Raw genomic sequence first — 22,036 nt, 5'->3', positions numbered from 1 at the left:
TTCACTACTCACTTGGTGCTTGACAGCAGCTAATAATAAATCGGCTGATACGAGTATAGAAGTCAGAAAGCATACACTTTTAATTGTTGCTTTTCCTGATTTATTCTCACTTAATGGAGTTTGGCGCACAAACAGCATTTTTTTTAAATAATGCCATTGTTTTCAAAATTTTCATAGGAATAGGACATAATTCACAAATCTGATTAAAGCAGAGTCTTCGCAAACTTTTCAAAAAACGGCATTCCAAACAATTGAGTAATTTTTGATTTGTTGCAGATTGAAAATTAATTTTATAATTTTTAATATAATATATTCGGGCCTCTTTGTCACGGCTTTTCGTCATTTAGATCTTCAGTCATAGTATTTTGTGCTTAATCCTTTCAACTTTCGGCTGATCGGACCAGTGCTAAATAAAACGCACTCTGTATGACCAAAAACATATATAAAATACATACACAGTTAAATATACAAGTAAACTTGCAAGTGTGTGTGAGTATATGAGTGTGTAATTTCCCGTTGTTATTTATTATACTCTGGTCTGAAACACTGCAAGTTTGTACGAAATGCTCGCGTGTTCTCATCAAAAATGAAAACACAAATAAAAAAAAAACACAAAAAAACTGAAAAATAACAATGATAAAGCAAAATAAAATGCAACGCTGCTAAATGAGAAAAGTTGCCTTAGTCTCTGAGCTGCTGTTGCTGTGTTGTACAAGGCATTGTAGCTGCAGGACGCGTTACCCTTAACCATATACGTATGTATGTATGCCTGCTGCACATACACTCATATCTACAAACCCACTTCACTTATTTATCGTTGCTTGTGTATTTTATGTTTAAACACACATAGCTCTTTATTTTTGCTTGTTGTTGTAAAATGACTTGACTTCATTGCATATCCGATACTCACGCAGACATACTTATGAATGTGAGCATATGCATGAACACTTAACCAAATACATGCATTGCATACATATACGTACGAGTATGCGACTAACCAGCGCCTCTTGCAGTAGCACACTTTTTGGCTTGCTGAAATTCTTAAATTTGTTGGCTTTTCTCGCCGACGAGTTATTTAAAGAGCTTACGTTAACTTTTACATGCATCATTTTTTTCCTGCTAGTATTTATTTATTTTTTGTTTTTCTCTGTTTATAATGCCACTTAACATTAACTTTAATTAAGCACATTTACTACCATATTTAAGTTCTAGTAACTACAACACAAGCTTGCAGCTGAATGTGGTAGAAATTGTTGGGAGCATTTATGCAAATTACAGTGCATTTTATAATTGGATTGAGTTAATTGCTGAGTTTAAAAGCTAAAGTGGTCGTACTTAAAAAATTAGCGTAACAGAAGTAGCATCTAAAGTTTTATTTGTGCTAGAGGAAAATGTCGTGCTGATTTAAAAGGTGTGAAGGGTAGTTAAAAACCATGATGCTAAGGGAAAAATAGTTCAGAATGTTTGGTGGCTTTTTAGGCTGGTTTGAAGGGATTTGGATTTAGCTTTTATGATCGATGTACAGTAAAATTAAGTGAAAATAAATACATTTAAACTTGAAAAGCGGAGATCAAAACTAGCTACCGAACAGGGGTCATTTGATGTAGGTTCAATTTTAGCTCCATCAAGTAGATGTGTTACTACAATAATAAGTATAATACTATAGCTCCAGCTCTGCAAGTATTTGATGCGATATCTGCAAGTGGTAGTAGAGTAAAAGAAAAGCCTTCATTCTATTGAAAAAAACAAAAAAAAAACAAGTGGAGAAGAAGACGGCTTCTCTTGGTGTATCTATTTGGCGCCAGGTACCCTGCGCTTTTTATAAAGGGGTCCTGGTGGCCTAGAGCTAGAAATGTATGGTATTTTCAGGAATTTTTTTACATTAAAAAAAATGAAACATCTTTAGGTTTTTACTTTACTTCTCTTACATACAAAAATGAAAAAAAATATTTTTTTTTAATTTCAATAATTTTAAAAATGCCGCTGAAGTTGACCCTCCCGAAAAATTGGACCTGGACGTTGTTATCCATTTTGGTTCTTCTATTTATCTGAAACACAAAAAGCATTACAAATTCGTAATCGATATGACTGTAGCTATGTCCCATACTAGAATAAAGAAAAAACCAAAAAACATTTTGACAAATGTTATCCATTTTGGTTCTTCTATTTATCTGAAACACAAAAAGCAATACAAATTCGTAATCGATATGACTGTAGCTATGCCCCATACTAGAATAAAGAAAAAACCAAAAAATATTTTGACAAAATGGCGCGGTTTTGAAATTGACACTCTAAAAATCGGTTTTTTTTAGTTTTTTTGAAAAAAAAAACGAAATAATTGAAATAATGGTATGAAAGTTGAACACTGAACATTGAAATAAATTGAACATATTAAAATTTCAGATGATTCGGTTGAATAGTTTGTTTTTTTCTTTTTGACAACACCAGGCCGAAAAATTTTTTTTCGAGATAAAGGAGTTTAAAATTTGAGGTACAGGGGCGCGCAGACCGTTCTCTACCTAGTGAATGGGTTGTAGAAGCATTAATATTGCGAACTCCCGCATGAAGATTTCACAGCATAGTAGATTCTGTTTTTATGCGGTACATACGTTTCGCAAGAAACAGCATAAAAAAAGAGCATGAGAAAAGCTACCAGTTCTATAGTAAAACTATAGATAGGTTTCAAAAGTGCTAAGAACCGCATAAATCTGAAATAATATACAATAATAAAATTGCATTAACAAAAAATTGTATTTTTGAAAATTATATCTTTATTTGAGAAACGTCAGAATCGAAAAATAAATTTACATCGTGAGAAATAGAATCAGACAATATCAGCATGTTGCGCATTCGTTTAGGATTTGGCGTAAAATCACTTTCGTCACTTGAGGAAATGTAGGTACACGTCTGATCTAGATGGTGATGCAGGCGGTTCCATACTTGTAGGGTTAGCATTTCTGACGTAATCTGTGATGAGTTTTTGCTTAGCTGGTTTAGAATCTTGTTTATATAATTCCCGATAGGTCGACATGAATTTTTTAATTTTTTTTAGAAACCGCACTATTTCAAAACCGCATAAAAACAGAATCTACTGTATATTCTTAAGATACTATACTTTCGAAATTTCGAAAAAACAAAAAACGATTTTTTTGAAATTTCTTGTCCGACCCGGTAGTCCCCTTAAGCGATTCTTAAATCAAATAAGGGAACAATAAAGAGCCACTCACTGTCAATGGCGACTGAGTCATAGATAGAGCCAAAGTTTGAGTAGGTGGCAGTTCTTGCTGCCAGCTTACAAATATATGAAATTGATGAACTGCACTCAACTCACTTAAAATCCGGAACCCAAAAATGTTTCTCTTTAGTTACGTAGTTAGTGCACGGTACAAAGCAATCAAGAAAATATCGTCAGCATGAGAAAGCTTATGAATTTTTCTGCTTGAGCTAGGTGACACTGGCATCTATATATTCGAAAAATCGCATGAACTGTCCGATTTCACTGACATAAAATGTTTGCATATGTATTAGCTGCATAAGAATAAATTATTTTGCACAATCATAAGTGAATGATCTAAAGCAGTAGGCCCCAACCCGTCGATCGCGAGCTACCGGTAGCTCGCGCTGCTCACGTTGCAAAAAATCCAAAAGTCTGAAAATCATACCAGTATTAGCAAATTTCAGAAATTTTCATAATAAATAGATAAACAGCGGCAACACTGCGGTAAGCGATGTCGCGCCAACAAACACGACGCGAAGTCGCGTCTCTGTTCTAGGATCGGCTGGAACCGATTAGCGTGTTCGAGAATTTTTTGGCTTTATATATACGCAATGCACGTCGACATTGCGCTCAGTTTAATACTGAACGGCATTATCAACGTTCTGCGTGCAGCGGTTGGGTTAGAGTTCGAAACATTATGGCAAGCAGTAGTAAGAAGGCGAAGACATACCATTTCCATTCGGAATGGGAAGAACAATACTTCTTCACAGAAGTTAAAGGCAAAAGTGTTTGTTTGTTATGTAATACATCTGTGTCAGTTCCTAAAAAAGGAAATATTGAGAGGCATCATAAAACTGTACATTCGAATTTTGAGAAGGCATTCCCGTTAAATTCTGCCACCAGAAAAGAAAAACTGAAACATTTAAAAATCCAGTTAATTGGACAACAGTCAATATTTTTGAAAACAATCGACAAAAATAAGGCTGCAACTGAAGCATCTTATCGTGTTTCCCAGATAATTGCACAAAAGAAAAAACCTTATGAAGACGGGGAAATCATAAAACAAGCATTTTTGGAAGCTGCAGATTCTTTATTCGCCAACTTTAGAAATAAAGACGAAATAGTGTCTGCTATAAAATCTATGCAACTTTCTGCTAATACAGTGGTGAGGCGAGTAGAAGTAATGAGCAATGATATTTTTTTACAGTTAAGAAGTGACTTAGATAACTGTATTTATTTTTCACTGCAGCTGGATGAATCAACAGATGTAGTTGACACCTCACAGATGGCCATATTTGTCAGGATGGCTTTTAGTGATTTTACAATTAAAGAAGATCTTTTGAAGTTTATTCCACTCAAACGACAAACTACTGGGCTAGAGCTGTTTTCTCATTTAAAAAATCTCATCTCTTCAGAGAAAATTCCAATATCAAAAATGGTAGGCCTGACAACTGACGGTGCTCCAGCTGTGGTGGGTTGTGATAAGGGGCTCGTGGCGCTATGTCATAAGGATGAAAGTTTTCCACAATTTCTTAGTTACCACTGTATTATACATCAGCAAGCATTATGTGGAAATTTTCTAAACTTGAACAACGTTATGAAACTGGTGGTGGAAATTGTGAACAAGATTAGAGCTCAAGCGTTCCAAAGAAGATTATTTAAAACCTTGGCTGATGAAATTGACTGCCAATACGGAGAGCTACTTCTTCACTCTGAAGTGCGATGGTTAAGCGGAGGACGAGTGCTCAAACGTTTCAATGATGTCCTGCCTGCTATACTCCAATTTTTCAAAGAACGCGATGAACCGATTCCTGAACTGGAAAATTCGACTTGGCTCAGAGATTTTGGTTTTCTTGTGGACATTACAGAGAAATTAAATGAGCTTAACTTGCAGCTTCAAGGCAGGGATAAAAAATTAGCGGAAATGATTTCAGATATAAATGCATTTATTACAAAACTTGAATTTTGGGAACAAAACCTAAAAAACCGCGATACTAAGCATTTTCCTATTCTTTCCGAAAAGATATCAAAAAATCTATTAGAGCCCTATGACAGTAAATATCATATGGAAATAGTTTCTAACATGAAGGAAAACTTCAAAAATCGTTTCAAGGATTTCAGCAAAATTGCTTTAGTGACGCAATTTGTTGTTTCACCCTTCATAGACATTGATATACAACAGTTTGCAACTTGTGTTGTGAACAACTTTGACGAAGACATTGCTGTGACAGAAATGGAACTGATTGCTTTTCAAAGTGACTTGACTTTAAAATCTTTAGGTTCAAATACAAAATGTATATGGACTTTAGTAAGTAAAGATAAGTATTCAGTTTTATGTCGTGTTGCGTTGAAAGTAAAAGCGTTATTCAGTTCAACTTATTTGTGTGAATCTTCTTTTTCCAATATGAAATTTATTAAAAATAAATACCGCAATCGGCTTACAGATATACATTTGGATAACTGTATTCGAATGACTGTATCAAATTATACTGCAAATATTAAAAAAATTATCGATGAGTCAGAATGTCAACCTTCTCATTAAATATGCTCTTTTTATCTGCCCATATTTTATTTATATAATACTGTTTTGTTGTCTTTTTAAGTCGCTTGTGATTTGCCATTATGACTGCAAAAAATTTTGTTACGATTGATAAGTGTGAACATGGATGTAGTTATGCATAAGTATAAGCACTATAAGTCATAAGTTTATTATATTATATATAGAACGTATATTAGTAAAATAAATACATTTATTGTATGTCGAATATAACTGTGTATTATTTAATTTATGTTGGCTTGTGCAAGTAGCTCGCTGTTTATTTCAAAATCCTGAAAGTAGCTCAACACATTGAAAAGGTTGGCGACCACTGATCTAAAGGTTTGGTGGCTAATTTTAATAGTTGGTTAAAATCCCTGAATTAGAGTTCGAATTATTGAAGCATCTACCGTATTCCTCAGACTTGGCCCTTACCGACTTCCATCTGTTTTCAGGCTTAAAAAAATGCATGCGCGAGAAGTGTTTTTCATCAAGCAATGAGGTTTTAAGAGCTTTGGGGGCATATTTCGCAGCATCGCATAAAAGAGAAGGTGATTATTCTTGTTTCTTAGTCTTGTTTCTTTACTCTAAGTTTACTTTTAAGAAGGTCTTTGTTCGTATCTATTTATCTAATAGTCTATAAGCATCTGGTTGGTTGATTAAATAAATAAATAAATATATTGAAGGGTTTCTCTGAATATTTACAAGAACGAAGTATATTTTGCAAAGTTAAAAGTTTTATCTTATAAATTGGGTTCAAGGCCCTGAACTCTTGCCCCAACAACTTATCTCATGCCGATTTTTCAAAGTTGTGTGACTGTTGTTTACTTTTTGATGCACTATTCCTCTTCTTACATTATCTAATAAACAAAAACCGAAATAGGGCAAAAATTCTAACGCAAATGAAAACTTCTGTTCGCCAGTTCTAAATTAAAAGGAAACTTCATGTTTATTTGCGGATTCACCTTCTAAAGCACAAAATCAATTAGTCAGATAAACCAAATCCAAAGTCATTAGAACAATTTGCATGTATGTGGCTTCAGGCTGCCGGACAAAGAAACTACACTTTTACGAGTATTTGCTTTACCAGGAACAATTCTAAACTAATTATCCACAGCTGCAGTTGCAGCTAAAAATGGATGATTCGATGCAAGCAAAAAATATTTACAACTTTTGCAATATAAATGTCCCTGCAACATAATTACGTTTTAAGGAATTTCTTTGCAGGCAAATAAACACACACACAGGTAAACACGAACTGATTACACTACTACACAACCACTGGCTTAAATAACCCAATACTGAAGCAGAAAAGTATGAGAAAAAGTAGATATTAAAAACTTGTGCATTTCTTGCTGCTCACAGTCTGCTACGTGCGTACTTCATTTCGAGTCACATAGCTTACTAGCAGATGAACAAATGCTTGTGGCACTTTCATACTCTTGCGGCGGTAGCGTTGTCGACAAGGAAGCTTGCAAACTTAAATGCACGTGCCAAGGTGCATAAAGCATTGTTGAAGTGAAGTGCAGTAGCGTGCGCAGTTGAGTCTTCTCTGTTGCTTGGTTGAGAGCTGAGCGCAGGGGAATGAGAAATGGGAGATGAGAGCCTAGAATGCATACAGCAGGGGGAGAAAGGTAGAAACAGTGACAAAGTAACTATTGGTTAGTGTCTTAATTTCATTTGAAAGTTGAATAGCGTACAAGCATACATACATTAGTGTGCGCGAATGCGCCCGATCTATAGCTAACAGCTTTTGCATGCATGTTTGTTGGAATTTGGGTGCTGTTCGACTTTTGCTGCAACAATATTTTCTCGCTTAGTTGAGTAAAGTTATTTGTTACTTAGCCAATAAAAAATGACTTGTCGTAACAAAGTTTTCCAAACACCAAATTTGAGTTTGATTTTTTTTTTTGTATATTTTTCATATACATATATTTGCATGCGTGTGTTCATATTGAGTATGGGCTAGGTAATATAAGAAAAATATGTTTTGCATGTGAGGTTGTTGAAACATTACTTTGTTCTTTGTAAGCTGTAAAGTAATTAAACTTGCTTTATAATGTGGAATGTGAAAACTTCTGTGATACATAATAAATGTTTTGCTTCAGCAACAAGCTGCTCAAAGTTTAAGTATTGGAATTTAATAAATTTTTTCCCATCAAGTATCAAGTTTTCACTCGCCAGCAGTGCATCAAGAAATCTAATATATGATTAGTTTATTTCTAAAGTAACAATACTTTTCACATCATTTTGGCTAAATAAAGGGTGGTTAAGTTCCAAGGGCCGGTGTTAATTTTGAATAAAATACAACTTTTTTCCTTTTAGCTCTTGAATTGTTGCTAGCTTATCGACGTACAGCTTTTCTTTCAAATAAGCCTAAAGAAAGAAGTCTAACGGCGTCGTTGACGTTTAGGTGTGGCTCACATTCAACATCGGCCCTTGAAATTTAACCACCCTATACATTCATATATAGATTTTCACACTTTTTAATCAGAATATCTGGAAGAATGTTTGGCATGCAGTTTTATAGTCCATTAAATTTTAATATAACGAAGTGGAAGTTTAAAGCTACTAAAAATTCCATTTTTTATAATTTTTTTCCTCACTAGAAATTCTACTTAAAGCGCGTAGAATTGGGATGAAGGGTTTGAGGAGCTATACTTTTATACAAAAGCAATGAATAATAAAACGAAAACCAGAAATTGTTAAAACTGGTCAAAATCTGGTTGTGCTATCATTTTTATTTTTTGCAATGCACCAACCGAGTTTGGCACGGCTTTCGATATTTGTTTATACTCGTATTAATAACAACTTTATCTGAAAGTTATTAAACTTGAAATATTTTAAAACCTTCGTTCTGAAAAAGGTTAGTGATATTTACTAAAAAAACCACGCAGCTTTTGCGGGTAAATCTTCCCTTGACTGATTCACTTGCATCACTGATAAGAAAACAGTTATGTAGAGATTAAATATTGGGTAGGCGAAAAAGTCTTTTCGTATTTCTAATCAAACTTCAACTCATTTTTTTTTGTAATTATAATGAACTTTATTAAGCCAAATATGTACCATTTTGGTAGACCACCTTTTGCCATTTTTCTTCTAGAGACATTATTCCATCAGTGTAAAACTTTTGTGGTTTCTCGGCGAAAAACTGCGACAAGTAATTTTCACACGCTTCTCATGAAGCCAACTTTACTCCATTAAGGGAGTTCTGCATTGACCGAAACAAATGGTAGTCCGATGGTGCAAGGTCAGGGCTATATGGTGGATACATTAAAACTTCCCAGCCAAGCTCTCTCAGTTTTCGCCGAGTCATCAAAGATGTGTGTGGCCTAGCGTTGTCCTGATGGAAGACGACGCCCTTTCTGCTGATCAGTTCTGGCCGTTTTTTTTTATTCCTTGCTTCAATTTCATCAGTTGTTGCCAGTAAAGTGTAGAATCAATCGTTCGCGCAGTCTGGAGCAGCTCATAGTGGATGATTCCTTTCTAATCCCACCAAACACACAGCATAACCTTTCGAGGCGTCAATCCTGGCTTTACGACCATTTGTTGAGCTTCACCACCCTTGCACCATGATCTTTTTCGCACATTATTGTCGTATTTGATCCACTTTTCGTCTCCTGTTACCATTCGCTTCAGAAATGGTTCGATTTCATTTCGTTTCAGCAAAGAATCGCAGATGTTAATTCGGTCCATTAAATTTTTCACAGACAATTCATGTGGTACCCAAACATCGAGCTTCTTTTTATAACCAGCCTTTTTTAAATGGTTCAATACCGTTTGATGATGAATATTTAGTGCCTTGGCGATGTCATGGCAGCTTATGTGACGGTCCTGGTCAATCTTTTCCATAATTTCATCGACTTTTTCAACGATAGGTCAACCGGAGTGAGGTGCATCTTTCACATCGAAATTTCCAGAACGGAAGCGAGCGAACCATTGTTGTGCTACACGAACTGATACAGCATCATCTCCGTAAACTTGACAAATTTCATTGGTGGCTTGCGTGGCATTCTTCGCTTTTTTATAAAAAAATTTCCAAATATAGCGAATTTCTTCATTATTTACACTCATTTTTGAACAGCTATAACTTTTTTTTAACTTGTCCGAATTTAATTTTTTTTGGTCAAATCAAGCTTAAAATGTCACCTTTCTAACTCCATATGATATGACACAATGTGATTGGTAGCACTGGAGATAGATGACTCCAACGACATCTATTGACAAAATACGAAAAGACTTTTTCGACTACCCAATATACATGTATAATTGGCACGTAAACCCTTTTTTGGTGTTTGGCCGAGCTCCTCCTCCTATTTGTGGTGTGCATTTTTATGTTGTTCCACAAATGGGGGGACCTACATTTTCAAGCTAACTCCGAACGACAGATATTTTTATGAGGAGGTTCTTCAGGGCAGAAATACCCTCGGAGGTTTACCATTGCCTGTCGAGGGGCAACCGCTATTAGAAAAAACGTTTTCTTAATTTTGGTGTTTCACCGAGATTCGAACCTACGTTCTCTCTGTGAATTCCAAATGGTAGTCATTCAACAACCCATTCGGCTACGGTGGCATTGAATCAGTTGCCAGTTGTCGAATAGATCTTTCGCCTTTTACTAAAGATGTAGAGGTTAATTACAAATATTTTGCAATATGCGCGTAGAAGCTTTGCATACCAAAGTTTTCTTCGTTATATCTTAATAAGATTTTCGTATGCTTGGTTGACTTAAAAAACAAAAACTGTTGAGCGGATTTCCAACTTGTATAGCTCATATTAAAGGGAATAACATAGAAAGTATTTCAAAATAAGATTTATTAATATTTTATATAGATTGGATAATTTCTGATATGGCTTTCATCATAATATTTCAGAACTCCATATGAAATACGAGCTGTAAGCTTTGCGTTACCATTAAACGGAAAAAATTACGGTTAAAAATATTTAGTAAGCTACACTTATTGTTATTTTCAGTAAACTTTCAGAAAAATATTATACGACCAAAGTGATTAAAAATTGTGTTTCACTTTGCTGCATTGAGTTATTAATCTAATTTAATCAGTTGATTGTAAATATGGCTTTAAAGAGTTAATATAGAACATAAACGGAAATATTCCAGAGTAATTAAGACGATATCCTTTAATTTGTGCAATTACTCTTATTACATCCTCACATTTTAATTGCAACTGTGTTTTGTTTCCTTGAAGCTACCTTAATTATGTATTAAAAACTTTCAATTATTCTCTGGTGGGCATTTAGGGAGCAAATGGCCAATTACATGCAAGACTTGAGAAAAGTCTTCTTAAATGTGGGTATATCACTGCATTGGTATTCGATACCAGAGGTACATTCAACATTTACAGGTGTTTGGGCCAACGTTTTTCTTCAATTTGTATGTTGTTGTCGTGCTAAAGAGCAAATTCGCAGTTTTATATCCTATTCTAATGAAAGATGGTTTTTAACTTTTTTTCTGCTAGAAATCCACTCAGAGGCTTGTCATTCCAGGGCGTCGTGGAATTGTTGCTACAAAAAATTTAATATTTTATGTCAACAATGGGTTTCGAACACATCACAAGATGAATTGCAACCACAGGCAAATTCATTAAGCTATACCTGCGTATGTATGTACAGGTATTCATATTTGCACACAGTGACATAAACTCTATAAGATTGCTTATTTATGAGTTTATCCGGCTTACTAATTTAAGTCGGTCTCCTGAGGCCAAACGTGATGATGTTGTGTGTTTAGTTTATGTTGTTTGCTTTACTCATTCAGTAAGTGTTTGTGGCTCGTGTTATGCAAATATATGTGTTGCAAAATTATTTATCGTAGCATGGAATTATAATAATAACGATAAATATGTGCTTAGTTTTGGGCTTAAACCAAATTGTTTCAAGTTTATTGATTTCCACAATTGCCTCATTTTATAAGTATTTTGCATTTTTAAAGCTCTAAATTTAAGTGTAGCGTGTCTGCTGGAGAAGTTAAGCCAATCAAGTGCCACCGCATAGATTTTCAATTTGTCGGATCCAATCAACATAGAAGTTGGCATGACATACCCCCTAAGGACTTTAATGAGTTTGACAGCGTGTAAACGAAGGGAAAATAACTGATTTTACCGACTTAAAAACTACACATAGAACTTATTCCACACGTATATCAAAATGTGTACATATTTGGGATGCTAAAACCGAGAATTCGGGATTTGCCTACAATTTCGGGGTTATCGGGATTTGCAATTTTTTACGATGCATACGAAATGGAATAAGCAACCAAAACTAACTTTTTGGAAATAGTTATATTATATTTAGATATGTTTGACCATTTTTGTTTTTCTTTATTTTTTAATGTAGTATGCACTGAGCTATATTGATTTTTAATTGCAACAAAAATAAATATACCTGTATTTGGTACTTAGTGTACATGCATATATATTTAGTATGTATAGGGTGGTCCATGTAATATTTGCTTTTTGAATCGACTATAAAAAAAACTAATCAATTTTTTTTCAAACTGTTTTTTGTTTTTATTTTGAAGATTGAGCATTGTCATTTAGGAATGAAAATTAATATCGTTCAAATGACTGTCACGACTGGCTTTACAGTAGGCCATTCGATCAACCCAATTTTTAAGCACATTTTCGATTGTTTGGGCTTCAATTTCATGAATGGCAACTTCGATTTCGTGTTTTAAAGCATCAATCGTCTCTGGATGGTTCGCATAGCATTTGTCCTTAACGGCTCCCCACAAAAAATAGTCCAACGGGTTTAAATCACAGCTCCGAGGCGGCCAATTGATATCGAAATTTCGGCTGATTATTCGGTTTTCAAAAACGGTAGCCAAAAGTTCGAGTGTAACTTTGGCAGTGTGACAAGTTGCACCGTCCTGTTGAAACCAAATGTCGTCCATGTCATCCTCTTCAATTTTTGGAAACAACTCGTTGAGCATGTCACGGTAACGCTCGCCATTTACTGTAACCGCGGCTCCTCGCTCATTTTCGAAAAAAAATGGCCCGATGATGCCGCCAGACCAAAAACCGCACCAAACAGTGACTCGTTGTGGATGCATTTGCTTCTCTACAGTAACATGTGGATTTTCTGAGCCCCAAATCTGACAATTTTGCTTATTGACGTAGCCACCGATGTGAAAATGAGCTTCGTCAGAAAAGATGATTTTTCGGTAAACATTTTTTTTCAAATTTCTCACAGTTTGAGTAGAAGACTCACCTCTTTGGAAATAGGTTTTCAATATTTCCCAATTTTGCTCATGCGTATAGCATCCCATTTCGTAAATGTCAAACCTTTAAGTAAATTATGAACACATTTGACATGTCATTTGTGTTACCATTCTCAAAAAAATAGGTGGTTCAAAAAGCAAACGCTATATGGCCCACCCTGTATGTATGAACTTGATACAACCACAAACAAAAAAAAAAACGTTTTTTGTATTTTTTAAGTTTTTCTGGTTGGTTTGTCTTGTTTCTTGCATACATCAGATTTTATGGATACCTATCATATATGCTCGCGCAACAACATTATTGCTTGCTTAACTATTATCTTTAGTTTGGTTACTCTAAATTTTTGTTTGCTTTAAATAAAGATTATATGCCGCGATGTCTGAATTTGGTATCCCCGCAAAACTAATACGGATATGCAAGATGACGTTGCTCAATACCAGCAGCGCTATCAGGATTGGAAAGGACCTCCCGAGTCGATTGATACCAAATGAGGTTTCAAACAGGGTGACTCGCTGTCATGGTGACTTCTGTAACCTGATGTTGGAGAGGGACGTACTAGCCGCTGAACTTAATCGCTCAGGCACAATTTTTTATATGAGCGTACAATTGCCGATGAATGCAATGCAAAGCGAATGGGTCTGGTGGTGAATGAGGGAAAAACGAAGTACCTACCTCCTGTCTTCAAATAAACAGTCGGCGCACTCGCGTATCGGCACCCACATCACTGTTGACAGTTATAATTTCGAGGTTGTAAACACACTTCGTTTATTTAGGAACCAGCATTAACACCAATAACAATGTCAGCCAGGAAATCCAACGTAGAATCTTTCTTGCCAACAAGTGCTACTTTGGACTAAGTAGGCAACTGAGTAGTAAAGTCCTCTCTCGACAAACAAAACTAACACTCTACAAGGCTCTCATCATGCCCGTCCTAACGTATGGCGCAGAAGCGTGGACGATGAAGCAACGCTTGGAGTGTTTGAGAGAACGATTCTGCGCAAAGTTTTTGGACCTTTGCACGTTGGCAGCGGCGATAATCGCAGGCGATGGAACTATGAGCTGTATGAGCTTTACGACAACATAGACATAGTGCAGCGAATAAAGATCCAGCGGGTACGTTGGCTAGATCATGTCATCCGAATGGATACAAACGTTCCGGCTCTGAGAGTATTCGATGCGGTGCCAGCTGGTGGTAGCAGAGGGAAGGGAAGGCCTCCTCTGCGTTGGAAAGATCAGGTGGAGAAAGACTTGACTTCACTTGGTGTGTCCAACTGGCGCGCTTTGTTAAACTCTCCAAAAGTCGCGATGAAGAGATATATAATTCTCTTATATGTGGGAAAAATAAATCATGTTTCCAAAAATAATATCAATTTGATTGATTGAGGTACAGAGGTTTAAGTGAACAAACTATTCACAAAGATTTTCTATGAAATTACTCATTTTTTATTTAAATAGCTAATATTTACCCGTAATTGCTACATAATATGCCAGAAAATGGCGTAAGAGGAAATGCGGTAATGCAATGTAAGAAAAGTGCGGTATCGGAGGGTGTGACTATTTATAGAAATTTTATGTATGTATATTAAGTAATATAGAAATCCAAATACGCCTTGTTAAGTTTCCATTATCCAATTACTAAATATGGTTTATGTCAAACTGGGTGGCCTATTTAGATGCCAAGGCATTACCTATAATTAATGGCCATACCATTTTGTGAGAAGATTGCGCTATATAATGGGTGTGGCCACTTTACAGTGTTTACAACTAAGTACGTAATATTAGATATATTGGTATTCGCTAACTTAACTTTGACGAAAAAGCGATCCAAGGTAACCTATGTAAGGAAAAGTGCTCCCATTGGCAAGTTTCCCAATCTCAAAATTAAATCTTAATTCGGTTCTTAGTAGACTTGAAATTGGCTCTGAATTGGAAACTGCGGCTCAAATTGGCATAAATATGTGTTCTGATGTTCACATGTGGCTCTTTAGCATTAGATTTTATTTCCTTAGAGTACAAATTTAAGTGAAAATGAGATAGAACAGAAAAATGAAATGGTAATAACATATAAAATGCGAGAAACTTGTTTTTTATTATATTATGGAAACTTCATATCAAAAGATCATAATTTAAAAAAAAAATTTGTTTATAGTTTTGATAATTCGTTATTACTTTTTATTTCATTTTCCAAATTGCTCTGCCTGCCAGAATAGCCTTTTCATAATTTATATAAAATTTTTACATCATTTGCTTTTACCCCAACAATGAATTTAAGTAATTCCATAAGCATTTTCACTTTTATGTAACGAACAGCAAATAAACCATCCCCTTTAATGTTTCTAAAATGTGTGCTGGGCAAATATCTCATCTACTCCCGCTCATTATTAAGTCAACGCCCTGTTTACGCCTATAGCATTTGAAAACGCCTAAAAATATGCATGAATTTACAAATATCACAAACACGCACGTACAATGTTTATGTATGTATGTAAGTATAATATATGCAATGCCACTCACCTGGTCTATCCAGTTCGTGTATCAGTTCGTCCGGTTCCAAATACGAGGCTTCAACCATAAATGTCGTACGCGTTACTGCCGCTGACCGCCAATCACGTCCGCCATTTGTGAACAGAATTAAACATACACCAAATAGCCACCACAAATATAATGTTGTTACAGGCTGCGAGGCAGTTGTGGCAGTTGTAAATGTGCAAGTAACACGCTGTGTCCCCGCCGCAGCTGCAGCCACCACTGACGCGGATGCTGACGCAGATGCTGATGCCGATGCAGAGACTGACGCCATCACTGTCGGTGACGATGTGCAACCACGCGTTGACGATGAAGTACACGAAGACGACGTTGAAGGGAGTAGCGATGATGTTGACGATGATGAAGTGGTGAACGAGTGCAGAGATGCTTGCGTTGGATTAAATTTACTTCTACCGGTGGAGTGGTTGTTGTTGCTGTTGCTGGTACTGTTGCTATTGTTTTTGCTGCTTTCACTGATGACGCAGCGTGTTGCATCAACATAACATAGTGATGACCATCGCCACAGCCGTCGAATGTCGTGTTGCTGTTGTTGGAGCGGCTGCTGCCCGCCTTCATGTTGTGGCTGTTGTTGATTAAAATGTTGCTGCCATTGCTCAGGCGCGTGTATCGGAAATTGCTGCTTATGCTGTTGGCTTTGCTGTTGCACTTGCACCGTACATTGCTTTGCTGTCATATTTTGTTGCTGGTGGTCGGGTAAAAGTTGATGGTGCTGCTGTTGTTGATAGTGCAGATGGTGGTGGTGGTGGTGTTGATGATGCTTATAATATTGTTGGTGGTGATGCGCATTGCTTTCCTCGTGGTTGACTCTATCTGCATGCTGCACTAATTCTGCCAATTCGTGTAGTTGCTGTTTTTGTGGTAGCTTATTTAGCCTTATTTCTTCGCTGTTTTGCAATCGTTGTAGTTCCGCCGCTACACACAGCAATGCACTGTCGCTTTCTGAATTGCTGTTGTCGTAATATTTTTTCTTGTTGTTGTTGTTGTTATTACTATTGTGGAAGGTGTTCCTTTTATTATTGTTACATTTTTTATGTTTGCTAATTTTATTGTTCTGGTTGCTGCTAGCGGTATTGTTAACCGCCGCATTCATTTTTAATTTAATCATTATCTCTTTTTTTCGTTGACAATCGCTGTGGTGTTTTTTCTTATTATCGGTTTTATTTATTTATGTTTTTGGTTGATGCTGCTGTTAGCGTGCTTATTGATTATTCCCTTTAAAGCAGAAAAACATTCATCTATTTACTTATTTATTTGTATACCTATTTTTACACTCCAATTCACTTCATTTCCTACCCAGTTCTTTCTTTACTTTTTCCGCTTTTGCGGTTTCGTTTGTTATGCGCTAACAACTTTTTGCTTGCTTTTTTTATATGCACATGTAAATGTATGCACTTGTATGTTATACCTATATATGTATGTGTGCTTGGCTGTGCAAATAGTAAATTAATTTATTGTGTTTGCATTTGTGTCTGCAATTGTTGTAATCATTGACGTTGTATTTGGTTTGTCATTGCCGCTTATTGTTGTCAGTTTGTATTTAAAATTTATTTTAAATCGATTTTGACTTCATTATTTGATTTTTTATGGCTACTTTCTACAATTTTCTACTTTTATTAAAACCCCATAGTCAAAGGGGAAAAAGTTAATAAAGGGTGTTTTTTTTAGAGGTTAGGTTTTTAAGTTGGCACTACTTTTTTCGTAGATGGTCTTTTTGACAGCTGCCACTTGATTTATGCTCAGTTTGGTTTGCCATTTTATAATGAATAGACTTACACCTGAACAACGTTTGCAAATCGTGCAAATTTGGGCCCAAAACGAGATGGCCACCGATCCCGATTTTCACAAGAAAACTTTGTTCAGCGATGAAGCTCACTTTTGGTTGAATGGGTATGTCAATAAGCAAAATTGTCGCATTTGGAGTGAACATAATCCACAAGCCATTGCTGAGACGCCGTTACATCCTCAAAAAGTCACTGTTTGGTGTGCTCTATGGGCAGAGGGAATCATTGGTCCATATTTCTTTAAAAATGAAGCCGACCATAATGTTACAGTCAATGGAGAGCGCTATAGAGCCATGATTAATGACTTTTTCGTGCCTGAATTGGACGATGTTGATGTGAACGACCTTTGGTTCCAACAAGACGGCGCTACATGCCATACAGCCAACGCAACAATCGATTTATTGAAGGAAACTTTTGGTGAGCGCATTATCTCGCGCCGTGGACCTGTGGCGTGGCCTCCAAGATCGTGTGATATAACACCGCTGGACTATTTCTTGTGGGGCTATGTGAAGTCGCTTGTCTACGCAGATAAGCCCGAGACGATTGACGTCTTGGAAGAGAATATTCGGCGCGTTATTGCTGACATACGGCCCCAATTGCTGCAAAAAGTGGTCGAAAATTGGGCCTCTCGGTTGGAATTTATTCGAGCCAGCCGCGGCGGCCACTTGCCCGAAATCATTTTTAAAACATAATGGAAAACCCTTATCTTGATAATGAAGCTAAATTCTTGGACATAACATTAAATTATATACGTTTTATTTCATTTTGAAAACCTAACCTCTAAAAAACCACCCTTTACTTTTCATTATATTTATTAAATTAAGAAAATATATATTTATGTATATATTACCAGTGTTCGTATTAGAAGCATGTCGCTGCCACAAAAAAAACAATTATTTTATTATTAAAATATAATAAGGTGTGTGTAACATTCTAACTATTTGATAAAAAAAACCGTATTCGAAAATATTTGAAATTTTTAATATTAAAGCAAGGCTAAATTATCCTAAGTTATTTATTATTAAGTTATTCTTTTCGCTACTAATAAAGTAGAGGATGTACGGTGGCAGAATTGTGTTTAAATTTGAAGTTTCTTCCTAACCGCTAAGCATTAGCTTCCTTATTCGTGGTGTTATTTAGTCCCGATATGAAGGCAACGTGCGTTCGCAGGCCAAGCGTACATATATCAAAGCCAATGATTCGTGTGCAACTGCGCGTCGTAGATTCTGTTCATGTCCATGGGTGCGAAAGTTTCGGTGGCAAACAGCCACAGCCAAGGCACAGCCGAACATCGAGAACAAATGAAAATATTCAACTCGTCGCTACAAGTTTGCACGCCATAAACCGCGTCAACCCGTGCACAAGAAAGCGGTTGTCCTGGCGTTTCTAAAAGCTATTGTGCATGAAATGTTCAGGAAGGATCTTACGTAGACTTCAAAATTCAAATCATGCAAGCACTTTCCTAACGATTAAAATTTACGTAAAGAATTCTGCGAGAGCTCTATCTTTTGAAGTGTTAAGGACATCCAAAGGTCAGAACCCATTACTAAAACATCAACAGTGACTTCACAGTCTCAAAGAGACGACTCGGTGGGTATTTGTCAAGCATTGAAATAATTGGATCATATTATTTTGAAAATCGTCGTTCTGTGAACACTGTCTTTTACCGGCGCACGCTGAGCGATTATGTTTTGCCAATACTCGTATGTATAGTTCCAGCAAGTTGGTGCCCCGCCACACACGGCCAGAGAGACCAAGGCGATGCTGCGTGATTTTTTGCCTAATAAACTGATAAGCCGTTTCGGTGACCTGCCCTGGAACCTCGGGAACAATTTTACACTTATGGACTTTTTTCTGTGGGGTTCTTAAACAAGGTAAAAAATTATCTTAGTGAAGCGAGGTATAAAAAAACCCATTGATAATGAAATCTAAGGCCGCCGCCGTAGACGAATGGGTTGGTGCGTGACTACCATTCGGATTTCACAGAGAGAACGTTGGTTCGAGTGTCGGTCAAACAGCAAAAGTAAGAAAAACATTTTTCTAATAGCGGTCGCCTCTCGGCAGGCAATGGCAAACCTCCGAGTGAATTTCTGTAATGAAAAAGCTCCTCATAAAAATATCTGTCGTTCGGAGTCAGCTTGAAACTGTAGGTCCCTCCATTTGTGGAATAACATCAAAATGGACACCACAAATAGAAGGAAGAGCTAGGTCAAACACCCAGAAAGGGTGTACGCGCCAATTATATATATATAATGGAAGCTAAGTGTTATTGTCAATCAATTATGATGCGTTAGGAGTAAAAACGTGGCTTAAGTACAAAAAATCTGTGTTTAGGTTGGGAAGTCTATTACACAAATATCTAAAACTCCAAACATTTGCTCTCCACCCAATTCAGAATTAGGTTTCTTAGGGCAGTTCTCTCAGCTAAACTTTACCTTTACATACACATTTTCTTTTTGAAAATCGTAAATAACCAAAATGTAACGAATACAGCATTTCGTTATTTTTAAAATTATCAAAAAAAATAAAAAATTAAAAAAAATTGTGTGGTGCCGAAATGCTCTCAACATAAACTTCGAGATCATAGAAGTTCTCTTGCAACCTTCTCCACTCAGTCTAATAAAAAAAAAAAACTATATATTATATTATAATGTAAAAAATTGTCTAAAACACTGCTGATTTAGTTTATGCACAGGATCGCAACTGTGTCTCTATCTTTGAAATTGCGTCCCTCCAATTAACACCAATATGCCGTAGAAAGAGAAAGCAAAGGAAATGGCTCGTATTGGCAAAGTCAGCCAAACTCCCTTAGAAGGACACACTTCTTTTGACCACTGTATGCGCGTTCGCTTGTGAACATTTTCATTAACAGTTTCGTCCAACAATTTTTTTCTCTCTAATAAATTTTTTTTTTTGTGTACACGCTCTCGTTCGATTTCTCCCCGTTTTTATACGACATTTCAAATACAAACCGGGTGACACGTTTCACACCCACGCCCACGTGCGTTTATTTACACTACAGTTGTTAGCGAGACTGCATTTGTTTTTATTGTTGCTGTTGCTGTTGCTGTTGCTGTAGCTGGTATTGCCAATGTCAGCATTACGTGCACTGTGTTGCAAAGTGTTCCATGTAACATTTTTCTGTTTCTGTTTAATACTTTTTTGTTTTTTGCCTTCTCGTTCTAGTCCTTTTTATCAAGCATTTTCTATTGTGCCACTTCGATTGTTATTTTTGCAGGAAGTACAGTTTGTTGTTTATTATTTGCTTTTTGTGTTGATGTTGTTTTTTGCTGCAGTAAAGATGTATTTTTTTCTATTTTTTTGTTAGGGGTTTTGTTCTGTTTCTGCAATTCTGCATAGAAGTGTGAGTGTGCGATGCCATGTTTGTTATGTAATTTAATTCAATGTTTACTTTCTCTTCCCTACACCACACTTTCAATTAAACAACAATTGATGTAGTTTTCATTTCCTGTGTATACGTAGCTGCTGCCAGCTAGCCGTGGCCTTCTAACGCCTGTTAATATGTCGCCTTTCTCTTGTGACGGGAGGTGGTGGTGCACTTTTTTCATAGAGCTTTGCGCTTAGCAGGCGGTTTGTTTATTTTTAATCTGAAACGGAAACAAAGTGCGACAATAAGTATTTTATGAGTTATAAAAGAGCTTTCAATAGTATAAGTTGGAGTGAAATATGCAAATATTGGTAATATTTTTTAAACTTTTTCCATAAAATCATTGTACGAATACATAGCAAGAATTTTTATTTCATTTGAATGTAAATATGTGAAACATTTTAAGAATAAAACTAATATTTTCATTAAATTTGCGTCTTTACTATTTTTAGGCAGCTTATATAAGTATAAAAGGGATATGTGTGAGCTATAATAGTGCAGTGTGCAACTTGCAATTTGCATATATGCGTGCAGGAAGGGCAGTCAAAAAAGGGCTTCGAATAGAGTGATTGGTGCTATGTCCGTACAAGAATGATATAAGGATAGGTGGAACCTATGTAAGAACAACTTAAGAACTATTACGTAGATTACGGACATGGCATACTGCACTATCCTTTGACTAAATTGGGACTTTATCAGACCTAGATAAATTGCACTAAATTGAAATTTTCACTACCAATCACTACATGGAATTATCGCTACTACTAAAGACCTTAATCATCATCATCATCATCAGGTAGCAATTACAGTTCAGGGTGAGCTTTGGCTTCCTCCGCAACCCTCTTCCATTCTACACGATTCATAACAATAGACCTCCACCTCCTAACTCGTAGCGTTTTCAAGTCAACTATGACTTGGTCAAGCCAGGTTGACCGTGGACGTGCTCGGGCCCGGGTTGTTAGTAGTTGATAAAAAATATTTTTGAGAACTGGTATTCTTCATACGCACAGTGTGTTCTAACCTTCGAGACCTTTGGGATTTTATGTATTTAACAACGTACAACAGAGTACTTTTCTTTCGAAAACCCTTAAACTCATTTCCTCTTTGCTTGCCATTATCCGGCACTCACAGCCCTAAGACAGCACCGGCAGTATTATTGACTGGTTGCGGCAGAGTTTGCATTCACGTGAAAGCAGTTTAGACTACAGCAATTTCGTGTAGGCGTAATACGCTTTGTTTGCTGCAATCATTCTGCTTGTATTGCGTTATGACTGTTGTTGTCATTTTTTATTAGAACTCCTAGATATTAAAAGCACTGAACACCCTTAAAGG

At 36.3% G+C, this 22,036-nt stretch overlaps 1 protein-coding gene across 3 annotated transcripts in view; it reads right to left on the bottom strand.

The window, feature by feature from the left end:
* LOC128854727 (titin) overlaps positions 1-20,920 on the bottom strand; it is a 210,627-nt gene extending 189,707 nt beyond the window's left edge. For 2 of the 3 annotated variants that reach the window (XM_054089040.1, XM_054089037.1), the window contains exon 1: positions 15,503-17,998. In XM_054089040.1, the coding sequence (XP_053945015.1) occupies positions 15,503-16,640 (1,138 nt within the window). In that variant the 5' untranslated portion in view covers positions 16,641-17,998. Of the gene's footprint in view, positions 1-15,502; positions 17,999-20,288 lie in introns of those variants that run through there. The other variant, XM_054089038.1, reaches the window with a different exon arrangement.
* Positions 20,921-22,036: the final 1,116 nt, after the last annotated feature.

The sequence above is a fragment of the Anastrepha ludens genome, chromosome 2 (assembly GCF_028408465.1).
Source record: "Anastrepha ludens isolate Willacy chromosome 2, idAnaLude1.1, whole genome shotgun sequence".
NCBI lineage: Eukaryota > Metazoa > Arthropoda > Insecta > Diptera > Tephritidae > Anastrepha > Anastrepha ludens.
This window is presented reverse-complemented; position numbering and strand designations above follow the sequence as displayed.